The following is a 23,127-nucleotide window of genomic DNA, read 5'->3' as shown; positions in this document are numbered from 1 at the left end:
GTGGTAAATCTGCAGAGATAAAAATGGGATGAGTGAGATCGCGTGAAACGGGTTTCGTCAGGCATTGATTTATTTACAGCTTTCACTTCTTCTTGTGATGATAGAATTGGTTCGACTTAGTCAAGATGTAAACATTAACTATGTCTGCTCCTTTGTAGTAAAAAGATAAAATCGTTTTGCCAGTTTAGCCAACAAAAACACACGCACTATATATTTGGTGTTATTTATTGTTTTACATTAAACTTAATCTTATTTCGGCCAGGTCCTTTCGTCACACTGGCAAAATGACCATTCCGAAATACAACAATATCTCTTTCAACACACGATTTCACATAAAAAAAAAATCTTGCACAACAAATATATAAGGATAAAATCGTCTTTTTGAGTAAAATTTGGTTTAAAAAAACTTTTTGTATATTTAAAAAGGTAATATTTTTGATATAATATATTAGTGACTGAAACAGATCAAGGTACTGAATTGTTTATTTCATCTCAATCTAAACAATTACATTATTAATAATTTCAAAATTATTAAAATATTTGAAGTGTTCTCATCTGTTTATTTAGGAAATTTAAAGATGTCCTAGTTTGTACTGTATTCTGATTATTATTTGAATTTCCCTCTGAATTTAGGGCCCTACATTAGGGGATCGGCAGGACTGTCCAATATTTCATAGCGAAATTGAGAAGACACAAACTGTAGAAACCCAATGAATGGACCGTACACGTGAATTCAATGGGTCAACCTTGTCAGTCAGTGTTCTGGTGCAGCAGCGAGGAAAGCCATTAGATAGCTTTGGATAAAGAAGGTAGACCAGTGGTTTGCCCCTACTGGAATATAAGCTGGAAATTGAGCTGAGCCAACCGGGCTCGGGGGTCTGATGTTCAAAGACCCGAAACCCCACTGGCAACCCAGAAACATCACTGACGATGCATCCCAGAACATCTGCGAGATGTATCTTAGGCATACTTACACAAATGTGATTCTCCCTGACTCTGTTTCCTCATAACTTTCAAAAAATAGTATGAGCAAACAAAACCGACTCGTGTGATTTTTCTAAACTCCTCTCTATACACCTCGGGAAAAAATCTTAATTGTAAATTCCGATATAATCTGAATCTACACCACCTGAAGTGTATTTGTAGAAAATTTAATTATAAAATATCCACTTTTCTGAAAGTTACTAGGAAACAAAATCGGGGTGGGGCACATTTTTCTGTTGATCTGCCGTATCGTGAAACAAAACTTGATGGCTACGTTAAAAATACAAGTGTTCTTGCAACTGAAGGCGGGAGTTTAATTTTGCAGGCTTTTCACTCCAAACAAATCTATTCTGATATTTTCTCTTTAATTCAGAGATTTGGGCGAGAATGAGCCAAGGGAAATAACTTTCCAAAACATTTTTTTGAATCGTTGCTATTCATTGAAAGGCAGAATCGGCCGGGAAAAATGCTTAGCGGCATTTAGTCCGTCCTTACGTTCCAAGTTCAAATTCCACCGTGATCGATTTCGCCTCTCATCCTTTCCGGATCGATTAAAATAAGTACCAGTCAAGCAGTGAAGTCGATGTAATCGATTAGCCTACTTTTGCAAAGTTTCAGGCTTTGTTCCTATTGTAGAAAGGTTATTAAATTCCATTCTAGCCATCTTTTTTTAATCTTTTATTTGTTTCAGTCATTGGGCTGCGGTCACACTGGGTCAGTGTTCTGAAGAGTGTTAGTTGAACGAATGGACCCCTTCGCTTATATTTTTTGAAAGCTTGGTACTTAATCTGTCGATTTGTTTTGTCGAACCGCTAAGTTACCTGGGCATAAACAAATCGGCGGAGGTAAAGATCATGGACTGTACACACTGCGCGATTTTTTTTTGTTTTCTTTTTTACTGCAACACACTATTTCGAGGGCAGAGATTCCAAATTTGCAAAAAAAATCTGTATTTAAATACCCCCTTCACCTACCTACATTTCTTAAATTTTCACTTTAAAAAAAAAAGATTTTTGGCGATGGACCTTTGCGATTGTTTTTGGTTTTCTTTTTGTTTTACAGGTACACACTATATCGAGGGCGGAGATTCCGAATTTGCAAAAGTATCTGTTTTTCAAAATTTTAAACCCCTCTTCACACCCCACTAAAATTTCTTAAATTTTCACTTTTTAAAAAAATTGTTTTGGCGAAATACGTAGAAAAATATGGAGATTATGATATATATATATATATATTTTTTCACTCTGTGAGAGCATTAGTTCAAATCGCACGTGTATTGGATGGGCTAGAGTATTTCTATTTTGGATGTATTTGGGGTACTTAATTGTGCTCATGACTTGGTGTTTTGCTTCTTCCATGGGTATCTCATTTATTTCTTTTGCCACATGTATCACTGACGAAGGGAGGGCTGTTATAAGCTAACCCTGAACTCAGTCCGATATGGTAATAATGGAATTTTTAGAAATTTCTGTCCACTTTTTTTCGAGTAGCGTGCGTATTGTGTGAAAAAAATTTTATGGTTAATGGACAATATGTCCAATTTTTCGGCATATTTTTCGGCATCGAGAAGAACCCGTTGACTCGGACGACTGAATCGATGTCGCTATACATAGCATTGATCCATCCACGGAAAGTCGGGCCCAGTCCGACCGCTCGGAGAATCCCCACCAGATACCGATGGTCGACCCTTAGACCCTTAGAATGCCTTAGACTGGTCCAAATTCACCAGTGCCCCACCTTTGCCAGAAATTTACCCACCCGCTCTATAGTGTAGCGTACGAGGTAAAGGTTGTCATGTATTGTCCTGCCTGGGATAGCACATGTCTGTGCCTCTCCCACCAGGTCGCCCACGATAAGTCTCACTCTCTTGGATAACACCTTGGCCAAAATCTTTAACCCTGGCCGAACACCGGTCACATGGGGAGAGAAGAGAGGGAGGTAGAAGGATAGAAGAATTATGGAGGGGTGAGAGAAAAATGAAAGAGACACAGTGAAGTGAATGAGGGAAGGTGAGCATGAAGTTGGAATTTACAGAAAAACAAAAGACGAAGACAAGTGTATAAACCACAAACAGGTGTGTGTGTGTGTGTGTGTGTATATATATATACACAAGCAGCTAAGCCCGGATTCAACCGGTCTGTTTGAATGATGTGGCTGTGATCTTTTTCGGTTAAGCATAATCTATAACAGCGTTTCTCAACCTTATCATTTCGGGTCCCCTGTTTCGATTGGAGCCTCCAGCTGTACGAAAATTTCCTGACATCCGCCTCCTTGTCAGAAAACAGCTTCAGGAGTTGTGAAGAACAAATTTGTACGTAGTCTGTTTCTGAGAGCTGTTCTATTGGACCTCTGTCTAATCATTGAAACATTGGGCGATCTTTCGATATGGGAACACACGACTGTTACTTACAAATCACTTATAAACCACGTGTTTATTTACATTTTTGAAGATGATTGTCGGTTTCCGTAAAAATTTATATTTGTTTAATATGGGGCCGGGTGGAAACGGGATCTTTTGAAGTTGGCGTGAAAGCGAAAGAGACAGAGAAAGCGCGATTGTATGAGTGAAGTTCTTTTGAAGTTGGCGTGAAGCGGAAGAATTGATGTGCGTGCGTGCGTGCATGTGTGTGTGTGTGTTTGATGGGGTGTGCGAGACGGAATGTGTGGTGTGCATGTGAATTGCTTTTGTTAGTGTGTGTAAAGAGAGAGAGAGAGAGAGTAATGTTGCTGGTGTGTGTGTGTGTGTGCGTGAGAGAGAGAGAGAAAGAGATAACTGAAATTTTTTATTCATTTTTTGTAGTGAGTGAATGACAGAGGAAAAGCGAGAGAGGTTATGTATGTATGAATGGCTTCAGTGACTCACACACACACACACACACACACAGGTTGTTATGTACGTATGGCCAAGAGAGAGTTAACTGAAATTTTGTTATTTGCTTTTTGTAGTGAGTGAATGTGTGAGTGACTGACAAAGAAAAGGAGAGAGAGAAGTTATGTATGTATGTCTGTACGTAGCTATGTATGTATGGATGGCTTTGGCTAACTGTCATCCTGTACTCCCCTTGTTGCTAGCGAAATGGTATATGCCGGCTGTGTGAGCAACTGGTTGTTTTAATGGCGGAACAAACGGAAATTCCATTAGAAAAAGTTTTAATCGAGTTTCTCGGTAATTATGGGGTCTATGAAATAATTACAAACCACATTCCAATCTATGCACCCGTCTCCACATGTGTGCCATTTTTCACGCGAATCCACCCAGCTGTTTGGCTGTGAACCTCAAGACAACGATCGCCCATGTCCAATTTATATTATATATATATATATATATATGTGTGTGTGTGTGTGTGCATGCGTGTGTGTGTGTGCGTGAGTGTATGTATTATACACACACACAGATATATAAGGAAATAGAAAGACAGAGTGTAAAAGTTGGTAGTGTTTCTATGCACGAACCTAGTCAAAGAGAGAGAGTGGGGGAGAGGCTTTTTGTCACAGCACATCGGAATTCATTTGGAAGAGTGGTCAAATAGACGTCACTGAAATTCAGTTTCAGCTGCTATAAATCCACACTCGAAGAAAAATGTGAGCGGGATTTCTTGTGGGATGTCATCATGATAGGAAAAATGGAAAAAGCAGCTAGTGCAGGGCTTGACAAAGGGGACACAAAATATATAAGGAGGGGAGGGACAAGTGTGTCAAGTTAGGTTGGGTAGAGGTGGAATACAACTGTCTGGTCTCGGGATGCAGCGATTGTTTTGGTGGTAGAAGAAGAAACAGGGTGAAAATATGTCTGTGGAATAGAGGTTGGAGTGTGATGGTGAGTGAATCCTTTCCAATCATCTGGATTCTTCTTTCTTTGTATTTGAATGCGGCTCAGAATGTTTTTATGTAGCAGCAGATGTGGGATCAGAATCCCACTTTAGGCTTTTGTTGGTCTTTGAAAGAGTGTCAACAGTTGATCGGAGTTTAAGTTTTTGACCCAAAGGTTTTTAGTTACACTATGACTATGAGACCGCTATGAAAGGTTATCAGTGAAGGTCAAACTTGATGTCTGAGTGTTTCAATCGCGTGCTGGAGTAAGCGAGTGTTTCCTTGATATGTTGACACATTGAATGTCGTGTCACATTGTTGAAGGAGACGAGGTTATTGTGTCCTCACGAAATTATGGTTTCCATATATCTGTTCATAGTGATAGTGCAAGCTTGAAATGAGGTGTTTAGGTTGGGTGACGCTAGTGTTTGGAAGTGGTAATGAAGTGTTTAGACTGGATGACGCCTAAGTAAGGACCGTGCGATGCAAGGTGCGAGTATAGCTCTTTAGTACCACATCACACAGCCCTTACAATAAAGAGAAAATTGATAGAACCATTTACTTGCCAGATGGAAAAAGAGACACAACCGTGTAGAATGATTAAGAGAACATTTATTGACGCAATAACATGTGTGTGTGTGTGTGTGTGTGCATCATGTATACATGAGAAGAAAATGTATGTGTGTGTGTAAGCGTAGATGCATGCGCGTGTGTTAAGTGCATATAAAGATGACAACGAAGAAGGAGGCAGTGGAAGAGTCTTTTGTCATCGAAGTGAGAAGTAAATTCGAGAACGATGAATACCAGTTCGTAGTCAGTAGTACACTGGAGTTGAAATACTGTATCAAGAAGTTGTGGCCATGATGCTGAGACGGTTAAGGATACGTGTCATACGTGAAGTCGTGACTGTGATGCTGCTGCCGGGGTGACTTCGTACAAGAGTTCATACAGGTAGTATATTCGCTGTTGATCACGAACAGTGAAGTGTTGGAACCCGGGTGAATTGCTTGGTGAGCTGTGTACGCAAAGAGATGATACTGACGACGTTAAGGACATGTTGGTGGCGACGAAAATGAAGGTTGCCGTAGTGCTGTTGGACGAAGTAGGCGAGTCTCAGCTGCTGTGGTGGTAGTTGTCTGGCGTCGTCGCTGGAACTGGCTGTGTCTCTATGGTTAGTAGTTAGACTTTAAAAGGTCTAGAACCAAAGACGCCGGAAAGAGGAAAAGCTGGGTTTTTATAAGGAACTGTAGGCTTAAAACAGGGTAGAGAACAGGCTGTCCCACGTGATCATATTTAGGGCATCCGACTAGTTGTACGTGGCAGTTGGCGGAATAAAAGACAAATTGCGCCAATACCAACCAGTCAGAGTGGTGGACACAACGGGATCCAAATAGCGGCCAAAGGCTAGCTGTTCCCTGCTACATTCGAACACGCGTATATATAATAAAGGAAGAGAGGAATTGCAACCGAGTCTAGCTACACCTGTATTCGGAAGTGGTAATGAGGAACTGTATCGCCTACTTAGTAAGGAACTTTGTTGGAGGTGATAGCCAGATCTTGGGATGTACCATAGTTGATGGAATGTTGATCAGAGAGAGTGCTCGTCTTTGCATGCCCCACTGATACAATGTAACAGAAAACTTCCAACGAATTCGTAAAATCAGATAGAGCCCATAGGCAGACAATTTAACAAAGATATTTTCGTACCAGACTCAGTCAAAGGACTTGCCGATGTCGAGTGTTACAGTATCGTTGTTAATGCGTTTCTATACTGCGTGACCATCACTGATGAGTGACTTAAGAGAGACGGTCCCCAGAAGCCATGCAAAAGCTATGACTATTTTCTCGTCACTTTTGTATGATGGAAATCAGAGCGATGAATCGATAGTTTTCACTATAAGAAAGGTTACCTACTCTGGGGATGGAATGCACTTATAATGGAACGGAAGGTTTATGATATCTGATTTCCCCAACAGAACATATCTTTTCTTTGTGGTCCAACACAACGATATCTGGCCAGTTGTGTTTTAACTTGGTGGCTGTTTTACTTTTTAAGTTCCACCAATATTCTTGTGACCCATCCGTCTCAATATGGTGAACTTTTTCTGTAGGTGTTTTCTGTTTTGTTATTCAGTACCAGATTACTCTGGTCACCGTATCATGCACCATCAGAAGATAATATCTGAAAGACATTCGCTCGCAATTGGCAATAATGTGATTGGAAGTCTTCAGTGTTGCAAAGCTCTTGTTGCAAAGTCTTGCAAAGCTCATATTCGTTGTCTGTCAAAATCTTCTGCTTTTATTCTGTAGATACTTGGTTGAGATCTCTTGATAATGGATTGCATTGATATGACCTTCAAAGTAGGATGTCCTAAACTTGTCGGCACTCACGCCAAGCTTTTGATATGATCAATCTCTTCTATAGTTTTTATTCTACGTACCGATTGCCCATGTACTATCTTCTCAGTGAGTTGGTCCATTTTTTCTTTTCTGTTGTTCTGATAAATAGATTTTATCAATGCTACACGGGGGAAAATCCGTATCAGCTCTTATTTCAAGTTCATTAGCTGTCCTAATTATGTTGCTGGTTGCATGGTCACAAACTTGGGTAATATAGTTACTGCTCTCTTTTCTTTATTGCAGATGTTATTTCAGTGTCACAATCCGTGCTTCATATGACATCACTACAGATTTGAGATCACAGCTACCATCCTTGTGTGGAAAGTATAGCCTGTCTGCATTTCCATTGATGTTAAAGTTTCCTGTAACACTGAGTTCATTTAGTAACCAGTTCAGAAGATCGAACGTAGGCGTGAGGACAGGCACTCCAAAGGTATTGTGGGTAATATGTTTGTTGTAAGTTGAGAGTTCTGATTACCATGTTCTCTATACTCTTCTGAGGTATTCATTTCTGGTCTTCTCCTTATCCATGGATCCATCACATATGACATTCTATCTTGTCCAAAATACCTATAATTGTCACCTGACTGTAGAGGTTGTATTGTTAAGCCGTTCATTCTTAAGTTTTCAGAGACAGGCACAATGTTTCCGTGTTTTATTGATAAGAATGCATATTTCAACTCACCAAATTTTATCCCAATGCCTGTAGAAAATTGGGTTATACGGTCAAATTGTTTTTTTTTGTGTGTGTGGTTGATATTTGGCCCATACAGTATCAGGTCGTCGACAAAGAAAAGACGGGAGATACTTCTGGATCCATTTTTGAGATCACTATGTTTTGTGAGCAAGTATGATATTGGATTTAATGGTAGGATAAAGAGTAACACAGACAGGCTATCACCCTGAAAGATGCCTTTCTGGTAGTGAATGCTGTCCCACTCGATCTGTTCCTTATCACTCCTAAGGAGTAAAGTGGTTGGATCTTTTCACTTTGACCGAGATCCTAAATATTTTTAAATTTGAAAAAAAAAAAAAAGAACAAAAAACGACCTTGTTTGTAAAAAAATTTTGGACCTAGGTTTGCACCCACTAAGCAATCTTTCCCTCGAACTTACGAATATTTAGGTTTTCAGATACGCACAGACGTTATCTGATTTCCGTAATCAGAGTAAGTTTAATGTCGGGATATATCTACGTAATATGTTCTCTATAAACAGTACCGTTCACCATTGAGCAAATTGAGTTTTTGACGTTAGAATAAAACAGAAGAAATAAAGTAGGAGTAATCATGGTTTCAAATTTTGGCACAAGGCCAACAATTTTGGGGAGGGGGTAAATCGATTACATCGACTCCAGTGTTCAGCTGGTACTTATTTTATCGAACCTGAAAATCGATCTCAGAAATAAAGATGGACGAAATGCCGCTAAACATAAATTTTCAAAATTTTATTTTCGTAAAAAGATGTCCTCCACGCCATCATTTTCGAAGGCTGTGGTGAAAAATAATTGGAAAAATCTCCGGCAAAACAGAAAAAATCCAACTTATGTCTTCATCCGAAACTCTGCCTGTCAATCAATCTCAACCACCGTCCATGAATTTTTAGTTTTGTTAGTTAATCAGAAATAAATGTTTTTTCAATTAGTATTTTCATGCTTCCTGTTTTAAAAATGTCCCCTCTAATTTAACTATGGCTATTTCATGCAGAAGATATATATGAGTAATTTATTCCATGAAAATTTGCATTTGTCTACATCAAGAAGTGTACATTTACTCAATGTTTCTCTCACTTCTACTTAGGAAATCTTAGGGTAGGGAATTCATCGCTGAGGAGATCGAAAAGGCTCAAATATGATCGAAGTTGTCTCGTAACTCAAAATGATATAAGAAATGAGGTTTTTTTTTCTCTTTGCATATTGTGTTCTAGTTAATTTTTTTATGTTCCAGGCATTAAAATGTTAACACAAACTTGATTATACTTCATAAATACGTTGAATTCATATGCAAGCTAATCTGCTGCTCCCAACCAAAAGATGAATAAATAAATAAAAAGTTTTTTTAGTTAAAAATTTTTATAATTAAAAAAAAACAACAAAAAACGAAAAACGGGATCTTTTCGGTTTGACCGGCAGTTTTTAACATAATTTCTAGGTAACTAAAAATTTTAAACTTTGTATACTGGTAGAATGTGTTTATAAAACATCTTTTTCTCTTGGTTTTATTGAGAAAATTCTATAGTTTGTTAGATATTTGTTGTTTTTTTTCTTCAATTTCTGCAATTTCAACCAATCAATGACGTCTATTCAGTTAAAAAGCATTCTTTGCCGTATGAAAATGTCCCTCGTTTAAGAAATAGATTGGGTTTATTTACATTTGTGAATAAAAAAAGATACCCTTCCCCCACCCCTAACCCTAAAACAGATCGAAATGCAATAGATCGATAATAGGGTCATAATTATGGGTGACAATTTCATATGACACGGCTAGAAAAAAACTGCCGTTCAAACCGAAAAGATCCCCCCAAACGATCATGTTTGTAAAAAAATTTGGACGTGGGTTTGCCCCTCCCAAGCAATCTTTGCTTTGAATTCCTTTTCAAGCCTCGAATAAATAAATAAATAAAAAACTTATTATTTCGGTTCGGAGTTATTTCCCTTGATCTGCAACCATGGCCGCCTGCAGGAGACTTTCCACTTTGATTCGCCTCGTCGGGTGAGTTTCCATTTATTTATTAAAGCAAATATATATCAGAGCTCGCAGTTTTCTAGTTTAAACAATTCCACTCCTTTCTATCATCCAGTTTACGGCGGTCAGGTAACATAGCAGTTCTTCCTATTACTTGTAATATATGTTTTTTTATCGAGATTTTATAAAACCTAAATTTTATTCTTAATCTTTCTTTTTTCCTAAATTTTTGTTTCTTGGAAGAAATTGTCTGAGTTTAAATATTTTAGATTTACGAAGATATTTATTGCAATAAATCTGAAATGAGGTGGGAGTGGAGTCCTTTCGCCTGAAGGACTTGGGCTGACCTGAAGGTCAAACAACAAAAACCCTTTTCTATCAGAAATCCCAGTTTTTACTTAATTTCTTCAGTTTAAGGAATATCATTTGTGTTTCCCCTTAAAACTTAGTTTTACGTCTTTCTTCGGTGAAAAGCGTTTCAGGTGTCGACTCCTCTTTATTAAAGCTTAATTGTTCGCATTCCCCCGACCTTAATTTTGGGTAACTTTTAGTATTTTATGAAAGTCAAACGTTCCGAACCATTTATAAGAAACGCTTTTATATCGATTCTTCGTTGCATTTAATTCGTTGAAAACCGACGATTTAAATAATAATAAATCACCCGAAATATATTCCCAACATTTGTGTTTTTCCTTTCGGGAGGTCACATGCGGCCTTCACACATTTCGGTTGAGTATCTCGATGCATCTTTTCGTATTAAACCATAAACAACTGTTTCCCATATCTCTTTTTTTTTTTATAAATTTCACAATTGTGAAATATGTTGCAATTTATTTTATTTCATCGAAATTTATTTCCGAATATTTCGTTTATCCAATTTCTCGAATGAAAAGTCCCACCCAAAACATTAGCTTTTTTTTTTTCAGGGTCAAACTAAAGGGTCTGACCCGGTCATAAAAGAAAAAAAAATAGTGAAATAGGTGTAAAACAACTTCCTCTAAACGAATATAGTTTTTGTTCTATTTATGTATATATTTTGTTTTGTACGAAGACACCGGCGTCACTGGGTTGTTCTCTGATGAGGATTTCGAGGTCAAATTACTGCGTTTCGCTATAATTTTTCCCTCCTCAGCTCAGGCGTCATATTGTGCAGACGAAATAACTTTGCATAACTTCTTGACCTTGCTCTAATACAACATTCTTATGCATTTCTGAAGTGTGAATCCAGGCTATCTTTGGTCGTAATTCGGAAGATAAGACATAGAGTTTTCGGTCGCAATGTACTCTGCCACTAACAGAATGATGTGCAAACCGAATACACCCGTATAAATACACTCGTATAAATACTCTGATCGTTTCCAGTTCAGATTCTCTTATTTATTTGGAAAATTTATACTCCGTAATGGATGAAAGAGGAATCAATGCTCTATCAGAATGGTTGGTTTTTTCCCATTATATTGATTGACGAAGCAATTCTCTCTTTTAATTTTGTAATTGATTGAACAAACTTCATTATTTTGTTTCCATAAGTTCAAACTGTTAAAATTAACCCATCGCCTGCCATGAACCCCATTTGGGGATCCGCTAAAAACAGTTGTATTTAAAGTGAATTACTTATGTACATTGCATTTGCAGAGGTGTGTTTTACTATATTTAATAGTTAAAGTCTGTCATTATTAACTCTGGCTAATTCTAGAGGACATTTTATGTCATAAATCGCAATTTTTGAACTACAAAAATATTGACTTCTGAAAAAATTTTTTCTTTTGCATAGATATATATGCATTTTTTCCAGAGATTCCCAATCTGAACTTTTCGAAAAATTTATAATTTCCAAAATAATTCACATATGAAGAAAATTTAAATACTATATATTGACTCCTAAGACATTTAGCAAAGCCAAAAACTAACAATAAAAAAATTTGGCTGTTAATAGGTTAATAGAATGGTCTCAAACGACACTGACTTAATAGTTATTAATTTAACTTTTTGAATATCAATAATTAATGACTACTTATAAATTTAAAATTAGCTTTATCCCATTTTTTAAAAACAGCAATAACTATATATCTGTCTATCTATGTCTATTTGCCTGTCTATATCTGTCTGTTTGTCTATGATGATGATAATGGTGGTTTTGAATAGACACAAAACATGTAACTTTTTTTTTTATATAGCACCATCTCAATCTGATTAGTAGTCATATGCATTACAGCAAATATGCAAATATGAAAATATTGATGTTAAACAAAAAAGGTCATCTGTGAAGAAGTGGAGTCCATGAACCTAGCAGGCTCTCTCAGACTATTAGTGTTTTAATTTTATTAGTTTGGTCTGGAGTGGTGTTGTGAGGGACTGTGTCCATGACCTTTGCAGACCTTCCAATACCTATGAGATTGATGCGGTTGATGTTCCACTTAAACCGATACATGTCGGTGACTGCAGAAGGGTGGGGAAGTGCAGTGAGGTTAATGTTTTGGTAAGGGAGGACTGGGCGTAGTTGTAGATGTGGAGCCTGGTATAGTGTTGGTGGATGTAAGTGGAGGTTGTGCAAAATCAAGCAGCTCCAAGGAGCAGAGGTGTCAGTAGTTGTAGAAATTATTAAAGCAGCACAGAGCAGGTTGCATTGTGTTTGTGAGCAACTTATTTATTGTGAGTCAAAGTAGCCTTTTAGCCTAGGATGATATATTAGAGTATGTAGTTACAGTGCCTTTACAGATGTGGGAGTATTTGTAGAGGATTAGTAGCTGTTAGAGATGGAGTATTTTCTGGCTTTCAAAGGAAAAGCTAATCTTTGATGTGCTTTGTTGTGGTTGTGCATTTGCCAGAGGAAATCCTCGGTGATAACGAAGCCTTACATTTGAAACAATCGAGTTTTAGTTGCATTTTGTTCTTTTTTTTCTTTTTAAGTGGGGTGAGATGTAATAATACTTTCTTGATATGTGAAGTGAATGATGCTTTTAAGAAATGTAAGTGGGGAGGGAATTTCAGCCGAGTGCTGTTTTGGATGGGAAAAATTGGACAAAAACATTTAACCTTTCCTTGTCAGAAATGCCTCCTCTATAAGTCATTGGCATTGAACTTGAGTAAAGGCTAACTGGTTTTGTAAAATAGTCATAGCTTTTACAGAGCAGTCCTGTTGCTCTGACTTTGAGCAAATATACATATCTTGCTGCAGTCAGCTTTATGTCTCATCTTACTGGAGGGCAATAAGAATAGAAATTAGTATTATACTAAACATTGATTTAATCAGCTTGTCCATACCATACAAAAATTTGCTCTGCAACCAATGAAAACAAACAACAAATTTTTACTCTGATTTCTTTCTTCATTTCAGTGTGCGTTACTCATCTGAACTTGGATCAGGTGCAGGGAAGGTAATTTTAATATTAAAGTTCTTTTTTCCCCACCACAATGTTTTACAGTTTTTTTGTTTGTTCTTTCTGCACAATTTGAATGTAATCACTCTTGAGAAATTTGGTGAAAACAATGTTACACCAGCAGGGCCTGTCTCTCATATATGACTCGCTTAGGAAAACTGCTTGCTTATGGGCTCTGTCCATATCTTCCCTTTTGGATTAAAAGTTTCCGATTAGATTGCATCACTGTGGCATGTATTGTTGGGTTTCTCTCTCTCTCCATTGTTCTTCTTCAACCATATTGATGGATGGTTCTGTCTATCAGTTCTGGTTGTGGCTGATGTCTCTCTTTCAACTCTTGTGTGCCAATGTCTCTCTCTCTCTGCCAGCTCTGGTGTCCCAAACTCTTGGGATTGTCCTCAGTACTGTTTCTCTTTTGCATTCAGAAATTACATGTAACCATCTCTGGTAATGCCAACATCTTTGCAGTTGTTACCACCCTTCCTCCCTCCCTAACCAACAACCAAGTGTCTCCCACTTGTAATCGAGACACCAGGAGCCAAACCTGTGCTGATTCCCTCAACAGAATCTCAAACATTCTCCATTTCAGTCATTTAGTCTTGTCTTCTTCACTTGCACAAAGACACAACCACTACACATAGCAAGAAGCCAATCTTGTAGTTACCCATTTCCTCTTAAGTTTAGCATTTAAACTGGTTATATCTGGCCCAAATATTCTTATTTTATGTTCAAAGTGGCCAGATCTGGCCGATCACGCATATCCTACAATGTTCTTCTAAAAATAAACAATCATCTCGTTATCATCTTGAAGCTTTGGGATAATACATGATTAATTCAAAATAGTGTAATTGCATTTGACAGAATAATCTGAATGCTAAAGGGTTAAAGAGGAATAATATATCTTGCTAGAACTCTTATTGGGACAAATGCTAAGCCTTGCCAGTGCTGATAATTTTTCGTGTTAGTCTAATATCCTTTAACATTCCTCCTTTTGAACACCAGATCTTTGGAATTCTGTCTTGTCTGTTTTTCTTGAAACCATCAACTTGTTATTGAAGAAGAATGTCAATCTCATCAGTTACTGCCCTTTGTCTAGAATAAACCATTTAAATATACAGTAGAACCTTGCAGTATGAGTAATTTGCTGTATGAGCTGAGGCTTGTGTGAATTTTTGTCTTGAAGTATGAGCAGAAATTCACTGTACAAGCAAGTTTCATACAAGTGACTGCAAGTTGGCCCTGGGCTCGCACACGCTCTCCCAACAACTCCAGCCTGGGCTCGCACACGCTCTCCCAACAACTCCAGCCTCTGCTCGCTCTGTTCACATGTTTTATCTTGTGGCAGCTTCCAAATTTTTTTTTTTTTTTTTAGTTTTGTGCACTTTTGTTATTATTTTATGATAATTAGTTGTGTTAGCCACAGGTCCTAAGAATGTTAGTACAAAGGACAGTACCAAGAAGAAAAAGCTGATTATGATAGAACTGGAGAAGGAAATCATTGATAAACATGAGAGAGGAATGTGTGTAGTGGACATAGCATCTCAATACAGCTGAAACGTCAACGATCTGCATCATCCTGAAAAAGGAGGAGGAGATCAAAGCCATTACAACAGCCAAAGGTTGTCTCAGTGGCAGCTGAGGATTTCGTGTGTAAATTCAGTCAGCTAATTGCAGCCGAGGGGTCCATTGCACAACAGGTGTTCAACTGTGATGAAACTAGCCTTTGGGAAAAAATGCCCAGAAGAACCAACCTAACTACAGAGGAGAAGAAATGCCAGGCTATAGGCCTATGAAAGATAGGCTGACTCTTGCCCTTTGTACAAATGCGAGTGGAAACTTGAAGGTTAAGCTGCTCCTTGCCTACCGTTTGAAAATTCACGAGTGTTCAAGTCGCATGAAATCATGAAGGAGAAGCTGCAGGTTATGTGGAGAGCAAATGTTAAAGCCTGGGTCAGCAGGCAGTTCTTCATCAAGCGGGTCAACCTTGTCTTCAGACCAGCAGTGAAAAAGTATCTTTTGAAGAACGACCTTTCTCTCAGGGCCCTCCTCATCCTCAACAATGCTCCTGCTCACCCTCCTAACCTTGAAGATGATATCCTGGATAAATTTAAATTCATAAAAGTTCTGTACTTTTCATGCAACATCACCCTGTCTTGCAGCCCATAGTGATTTCTAATTTTAAGAAATTGTACACCAAACACCTGTTTCATTGGTGCTTTGAAGTCACTGAAAATATAAATCTAACCCTACGTGAGTTTTTGAAGGAGCACTACAACATTGTTTACTGTCTGTAAATCATCAATATGGCCTGTAGGGTGTAACAAGAACACTGAATCCTGCATGGAGGAAACTATGGCCTGACTGCGTATCCAAGAGACTGCAAGGGGTTTGAGTCTGAGACACCTGTAGTCGAGGAGATGGTGTCTCTTGGCAAGCCCATGGACCTCAAGGTTGATGATGGGGACATTAATGATATCATTGGGGAACACTCAGGGGAGCTGACAACAGATGAACTCCTGCAGCTTCAGGAGCAGCAGCATTTGGATGTGATGGAAGAGATTGGTTCCCTGGAGGAGGAAGACAGTGTAGCAGAGAAGGCCATCTGTTAGTGACATAAAGAGAGTGTTGGCAAAGTGGCAGAATGTTTCTGAATTTGTAGAGAAAATTCCTCCTGAAAAAGTCTCGACAGATTGTGCAGCTGCATTTTCTGGCGCATTTTCGTAACATTTTGAAAGACATGAAAAAGCAGACTTCTCTTGATATGTTTCTAATGAAAGTTTGAAAAGTTAAGAAAGTTTTCAGAAAGCCTAAATTAAGCCTAGTGAGAGAGAAAATGCCAGAAGTCGTTCTTTCTGAAGTCTTAAGGAATGGAGATTCTCTTTCCAAACAATAATCCTCCTCTTCAATGCTTTATTGTCTTCCTTGTGCACAAATTGTTTCATCTTCAAGGTAATTCAATTAATAAAACCAGTTTACATATTTCTTTTGCATTCTTTTTTATTACGTTTTTATAATTGTCATTTTCCTTGTAACTGTATCTTTTCTGTTTTAAAATCCTTAAAAAATTACTTTTGGATGGATTTGAGTGGCTGGAATTGATTAATTAATTGTATTTTAATTTCAATGAGGAAATCGATTTGTAAAACAAATAAATCGTAAAACAAGCTCGGTCATGGAACAAATTAAACTCATACTGCAAGGTATCCCAGTACTTATATATTGGCTGGCGGCAGAATTGGATGAAATGCTTTGTGATATTTCACCCATTGCTACATTCTGAGTTCAAATTCTGCTGAGGTTGACTTTGCCTTTCATCCTTTCAGGGTTGATCAATTAAGTACCAGTTGTGTACTGGGGTCGATGTAATCGGCTGTCCCCATCCCCAAATTTCAGGCCTTGTGCTTATGGGAGAAAAGATTATTGTAGGGTTTACAAAGAACATTTCTAATTCCTAAATCCAACCTTGAGGTCCATGGGCTTGCCAAGAGACACCATCTCCTCGACTACAGGTGTCTCAGACTCAAACCCCTTGCAGTCTCTTGGATACGCAGTCAGGCCATAGTTTCCTCCATGCAGGATTCACTGCAGACATTGAAAGTGTAAATATCTCTGCTGCTTCACAGTTACAAGTTTGTTGACAATGTTTTGTTTTGGTGCAATACTCTACAACTTGATATATCTATAGATTCTAACCAGCTCTGTATGTGAAGGATTTCATGGATAGAAAAAGAGAGATAAGCTGGATTAGTAAGATTGACTGTTTGAAGCAACTGATATTTTACAGATACTTAAATAATTTTAATGAATTAACTTTGTGTAGCATGATTATATATTTTTTATGCCAGTTTTTCCATGCAGACATAAGTTGGATGGGTCAGGTCTGATCCAATACAATTTCTTATCCCTTACAGCAGTCTCTTAGCATTTTCTTCCAGCATTTTGGTATCAGACTTCATTTCTTCCTTTGTCTTCTTTGATTTCCTCTTCTGCAGGCTTCTATTTCTATTGCTTACACTTTATGCTCTTTGGACACACCTGTACACTTTTCATTGCCATATGTATGAAGGATGACATTGTCTTCTCCTGCCCATAACAACTGATTCTTTTTTTTTTCTCTCTCAACTCTTCTGTTGTCTGAGCATTCTTGTACCAGCTGCTGATGAAGTCAGAAGCTATCAGCTACTTCTTGGGAGCTTTTTGGAGAGATGAAAGAGTTCATTTCTTGGATGCTCTTAATGCTAACAAATCCTGTGGATCTGTTAGATTTGAAGTGCTTCTTTGGACAAACAATTGTTGCAGATCTTGCGTGGATTTATAATTTCTGGTCTCAGTTTTAGATTATTTTGCTTTAGAACACTGTAACTTTTGAATCAGTAAAGTCATTGACTAAATGTATGATAGTATATCTGTTCATTTTTTTGTTTGCGTCACTCTCTTTCTTCTGATATCAAATCCCTCTGAAGTGGCTTCATTTTCCAAAGGCTTTCTGTTCAATAAAAAGTACTTGTAATGTACTACATTTATTTCACCTCTAATCTCTTTTTCTACAAATCTTGGCCTAGTGCTTAGACATTTCAAGTCAATACTTACTGTATATTGAATACATGATTTTTTTTTTTGTTCCAGGGTGGTGGTTCTGGAGGCTCCATTAGGTGAGTGTTCTTTTCTTTGTATATTTTCATCAATGTATTATTGTAAATTTTAAATATTTGATTTTTCTTTAATATATTCATTTTTCATTATCTAATTTATGTGAAATTGTTTTGATTAGGTTTGCATTTTGTAAGTTAAAAATTTACTGTGTGGATTTTTATGTATTTTATAATTAGCTGAAGAATTTAATTACATTCATATTGGAATATAAAGTTTGAGTTTTCTGGTATTCTTGGATAGTTGTCATTGAATATTTAGGTATTAGTGTTCACAAAGTTTGGTGTTTGTAGATAAAGAGAGTAACATTAGATATGATTACTGATCAATAAAACCTGACCTACAGACGATAGTATTGAGTCTGGAAAGAAAACCTTTAATACTGATAATTATTTTTGTTGTTAACAACATTGAGGTTATAGGAAGGGCCATTCCCGCTTTACTAAACCATTAAAAAAAGAGACTCCAGGGCATTATTATATCAGTAAGCTATATGTAATTAATCTTACTGTGAAAATTAGGCCGATGTGAGACTTGTTAAAATATTGTTGAATATTATGAAATAAAATTTTTTTTTTTATCAAGTGATAAAATGGGATTGATGGAAATGGTAAAGTAAAATTGAGTTCCTTCACTTCATAATGGATTTGTATCTTTCCAAGGCTAACTTTACCTTTAATTTCTGTAGGCTAGATAAAATAAATACCAATAAAGTACTGGAGTGTATTAAAACAAACAGCATCCTCTTCCAAAATTTGTGGCTTTGTGCCAAAAGCAGAATAATTTTTTTAAAGAATTTGTAGTGAACGTTGCTGGAATAGTAGATATAGAACAGCAGACTAAATGTTTTCTAGTTGGACTTTTGACCCTCTACAATCCTCTGTGAAACAAGAAACAATTTTACATTTGAATATGCTTGAACTAATAAGTTTTCCATTTTGTTTTGAGGAAGGTCATTCTTCTTTATTTTTCATCTCTGTTTTGCTTTGCGTTGCAGAGAGGCTGGAGGTGCTTTCGGGAAACTGGAAGCTGCTCGAGAAGAAGAATTTTTTAAGCGATTGGTAAGTTTGAAAGATTTTAATGTGTGTGTGATTTTGTTTCTTTCACATTCTTTATCTACCAGGGTACTGTTAATTCGGGTAGCTGATCCCTCAATTGGGTCAACCTTTGGCAGACTCTTCTTCCATTTATTCTCCACATTCAGCAGTCTTTTATAATGGCATCTCCAAGCCTTTTTCTTTGCAGAATCATTAAAGGCAAGTGCACCATCATCCATGCAGACACATTTCTCTCGTATGACATCATGGTTTTCTCTCACACACTGTCTTGCAATCTGAAATACTTCAGTTCTTTAGTCCTCACATTGCTAGGCCAAAAGGGAAGCTATATACCTAGCTTTCCTTTTGGCCACCTGATACATTCTTCTGCTACCTCCGATCTTCCAGGCCATCAAGCCTATTTTTTGGTCTAATGACCTTGTCTACAGTATTGTTCCTCCACCATGTTACCCTAGGTGTAGAAGGGACTTAGCACCAAATCTGTGGCACTCAGCAAGCTGTCTCGGAGGAATTTCCAGCTGCCTTCTATGTCACCGGACTGTAGCTCCTCCTCCCTATCATCAAATTTCTTGGTAGGGATATCCCTAAATCTCTGACCATGTGAAGAGTTCTTAAGCTTCCAAGTCCTTCTTTTCCAGATTGGTCTGGTTTTTGGCATCCTTTTGGCCTCAAGTCTAAAGTCACTAACGACTAGTCTAGGCTGGGGGTACATTTTTTGTATTTAAGAGAACCATGCATCCCGCTGTCTGGTAAGAATGAAATCAATCTGGCTAGCGAAGTCACCTGATTGATAGGTTATCAGGTGGCTAGTTGGCTTCCTGAAGTTGGTGTAGCAGATCAATAGGTTATTTGCAATGCAGAACTCCAGGAGCCTAGTTTCCTCTTCATTTCTGGTACCAACTACATGGCCCCCATGTACACCATGGAAGATATCAGGTTGCTGTCAGACATGCCCATTAAAATCTCCATCCACAAAGATGAGATCATTGTCAATTGTCTTTGAGGTAGCCCGCAGAAGAATATCATAAAAGTGATCCCTCTGTTCATTTGGTAGGCCCGCTTGTGGGGTGTAGGCAGAGATAATTGAAGCTGTACCATTCTGCAAGACTAGCCTGAGTTTAAGTACTCTATCGCACACCCTCACTACCTCTATGGCCTTATCCACCCATTTCTCTGCAAGAAGTATGTCCACACCCCCTATTCCATCGCTATTACCTTCCCAGAAGAGTTTATACCTATGTGCTTTGCCTGTGAGAACTCTGGCTGAAGCTCCTCTCCACCTTACCTCTTGTATGCAACATACATCAACACGTCACCGTTCAAGCATCTCTTTCTGTTCTTAAAAAAAAAAATCTTTGTATTTGACAGGAAAAACAGCAGCTTGCTATGCTGAAGAAACAAATACATGAAGATATTGACTTTCATGAGAATCAAATTAAGATACATGAGGTAAACAAAATCCTTCTAATATACTTTTTCATTTATCAAATAAAATTAAAACTTTTTTCTAGTATTATTTTGTTATTAATATTAATTCTATTTAGTTCCCCTCTTCAAAATGATTGCATTAAAATATCTTTGCATAACGGATGGCATACTCTGCATAGTGATAAGAGCCTATCTTCATATTTTGGTTTCTCTACATATGCAGTTATACCCTGCATTATGGAAACCTTGAGTTCCTTACAGTCTTGCCATATTGTGAAATTATGTAATTTGAAATGTATTTCCCATTGTCATCCATGTTACATGGAAGTCAATGTGAAATGTTTTGCATTATAGAATTCCACATTATGGTAATATTTTCAGAAGCACAATACTTCCATTGTATAGTGGGTGCTTGTATACATTTTATATATGCTACCAAATAGTTCTGTTTTGTTTTCTGTATATAACTATATATGACACTTTAGAATAGAGGTCAAATCAAAAGTGTTGATATAATACATTTTTTTGAAAAATGTACTTTCAAAGATACTGCTATTCTTGCAAAACGTATGTTTTGATGACCAAATGAGGGACGACATACCTGTTTGTAGAAATGTACAACTATTTCTGCTTCTCTCACCTGCATTCTCTATTGCTGTTTTGTTTGAGGAGAATGAGTTACAAGTGATATCTTACTCAACAGTATTTGGTATAATGCAAAAAAATAACTGTGGCCAAGAATTTAAATTGGTTGATGGACAGAACCTGCTGCTGGATGGTTACTTCAGGAAATCTATCTTATTACAGTGGGATTAGGATTACAGTTCAAGTGTTTATATATTAGTTGAATTCTCAAGTTGGTCACATGATAATGGAGCTCTAGTAATAGATCTTGTAGGAACATTATGCAACACTATCGAGTATATGAATTAATTAGCTCAATATAACAACATTTTAACCTTGCTCTAAAATATTTTGGTGGAAGATAACATACAGGTTTAACAACAAACGATTGTAATTTCTATCTAGTTGTGTCTCAGTTAATTGTAATGTAGCCAGAACAATGCACAGTCTTCAACCAGCCTGCGTATATATTAGTTTCATTCCCAAAATATATATGTAAAAAAAAAAAAGAGTTAATTCAGATACTGTATTCCTGTTTTGACAGTTCTTACTAAAGTTACTTAATTTATTTAGGAATTGAACTGTTTCTATTACCAAACTGAAGCTGGACAGAACTTAGTTTGAATTGATAGTTTTAGTTGTTGGTATTACATATTCTCTCCTGGTTGTTACTTCTTAATTTAGGTTAAGTATTCACAATCATGTAGAATTAATGTTAAGGCTTGATCAGAAGAGCATGCTTTCTTAATCACTGAATTGAGAGAAAACATAAATTTTGTTTTTGTTTTGCATGATTTGATTTCTAACTGTTGGTGTCAAAATAAAACATAGTATGCACCACCCAACTCCAGTTTCAGGTGATTCAGACAATGAGTTGCAAATTATCCTTTGCTTTCACAACCAGTAATAACCCAGCTACTTTTCCCAAACAATTTTGAGGGGTCTAAAAATGCAAAATTGATCTATACATATGGCCATGTACTGCACAATTCACTGGGCTACTGACATCTTATATGAATGCAAGACAAATCTTCTCTAGATATGATGCTTATCCTTTGCCGATAAGAAATCACTTGTGAATTTTACAGCGCAATAAACTATACCATCCTTTGGTATAGTATTTGCTTACAACTGCTTGCTGGACATTACTTTTGAGCACTAATAGAGTTGGATAAGGATGTAACAATCACTGACAAAATAAAAGGAAAGGGGAAACAAAAACATAGTTTTAAAGTAATGGTTACAGAGGAAAGAAAATATGCAAAATATTCTCTTTAAATTTTCTAATTCCATTTTTTTTGTGTATTTTATTGCAGGAAGCAATTAAACGGCATAAGAAGAAGATCAAAGGCATGAAATCTGATTCTGACTAAAGAGACTTTTCTTATAAAATTAGCAGATATAAGTATATAGTGATAGGTATGTTTTGCCAAGTTCACCTCTGTTGCCTGGTTCAATTAAATATCTACTGAATAACAAAATATTTTCGTTGTCTTTTTTGTTTTTTTTTTCTTTTTCAAGCTGCGTAGGCGCCAGTGTGGCTGTGTGGTAGGAAGTTTGCTTCACATAGTTCTAAGTTCAATTCCACTCTGTGACACCTTGGAAAAGTATCTTCTCTATAACTTTGGGCTGATTAAAGCCCTGTAAGTGGATTTGCTTGACAGAAACTGAAACAGGCCTGTTATATATTTTTTTATCTAGTTTCAGCTCACGAGCTGTGGCCATGCTGGGGCACCACCATTTTGGCCATGCTGGGGCACCGCCATTTATATATATATATATATATATATGTGTTTATGAAAAACAAGAGTGAAAATGCTACTTTCTTAAAATTGGATACATTTTAATTTTCCTTTTACATGTTTCGGTTTTTGAAAAACCTTATCAAAAATATGTACTGAAATGGAATATGCAAAGAGAAAAGAACTATTAAAAAAATTGAATTAAAATTAAGATTAACATTCATAGTTTACTTTCCATTTTCTTGCAAGAACACTGGATAATATCCTTTGGTTCTGGTAGCATGACAAGTTCAACTGACTGTGACCTCAAATTACTACTATCTGTCTTTGTAATTTGAAATGTGTGGTCAAGACTTGTTTTCTTAGGA

The 23,127-nt window shown here is 37.0% G+C and overlaps 1 protein-coding gene across 3 annotated transcripts; it reads left to right on the top strand.

Moving 5' to 3' along the window:
- The first annotated feature begins 82 nt into the window (after nucleotides 1–82).
- LOC115210803 (ATPase inhibitor mai-2, mitochondrial) lies at nucleotides 83–22,500 on the top strand. Of its 3 annotated transcripts, none has more exons than XM_036502615.1 (6): nucleotides 83–165; nucleotides 13,215–13,254; nucleotides 17,884–17,909; nucleotides 18,905–18,968; nucleotides 20,334–20,414; nucleotides 22,334–22,500. In XM_036502615.1, exons 1-6 carry the CDS (start codon nucleotides 98–100, stop codon nucleotides 22,388–22,390), a joined length of 336 nt encoding a protein of 111 aa, XP_036358508.1. In that variant the 5' UTR covers nucleotides 83–97; the 3' UTR covers nucleotides 22,391–22,500. The 3 variants fall into 3 exon arrangements, with proteins under 3 accessions (XP_036358508.1, XP_029635403.1, XP_029635404.1); XM_029779543.2 differs by lacking the exon at nucleotides 83–165 and adding an exon at nucleotides 9,798–9,904; XM_029779544.2 differs by lacking the exon at nucleotides 83–165 and adding an exon at nucleotides 11,130–11,314.
- The last annotated feature ends 627 nt before the right edge of the window (nucleotides 22,501–23,127 follow it).

Source organism: Octopus sinensis, linkage group LG4, assembly GCF_006345805.1.
Source record: "Octopus sinensis linkage group LG4, ASM634580v1, whole genome shotgun sequence".
Lineage (NCBI taxonomy): Eukaryota > Metazoa > Mollusca > Cephalopoda > Octopoda > Octopodidae > Octopus > Octopus sinensis.
Note: the sequence above shows the minus strand (reverse complement) of the source record. Positions and strands in the feature narration are given on the sequence as shown.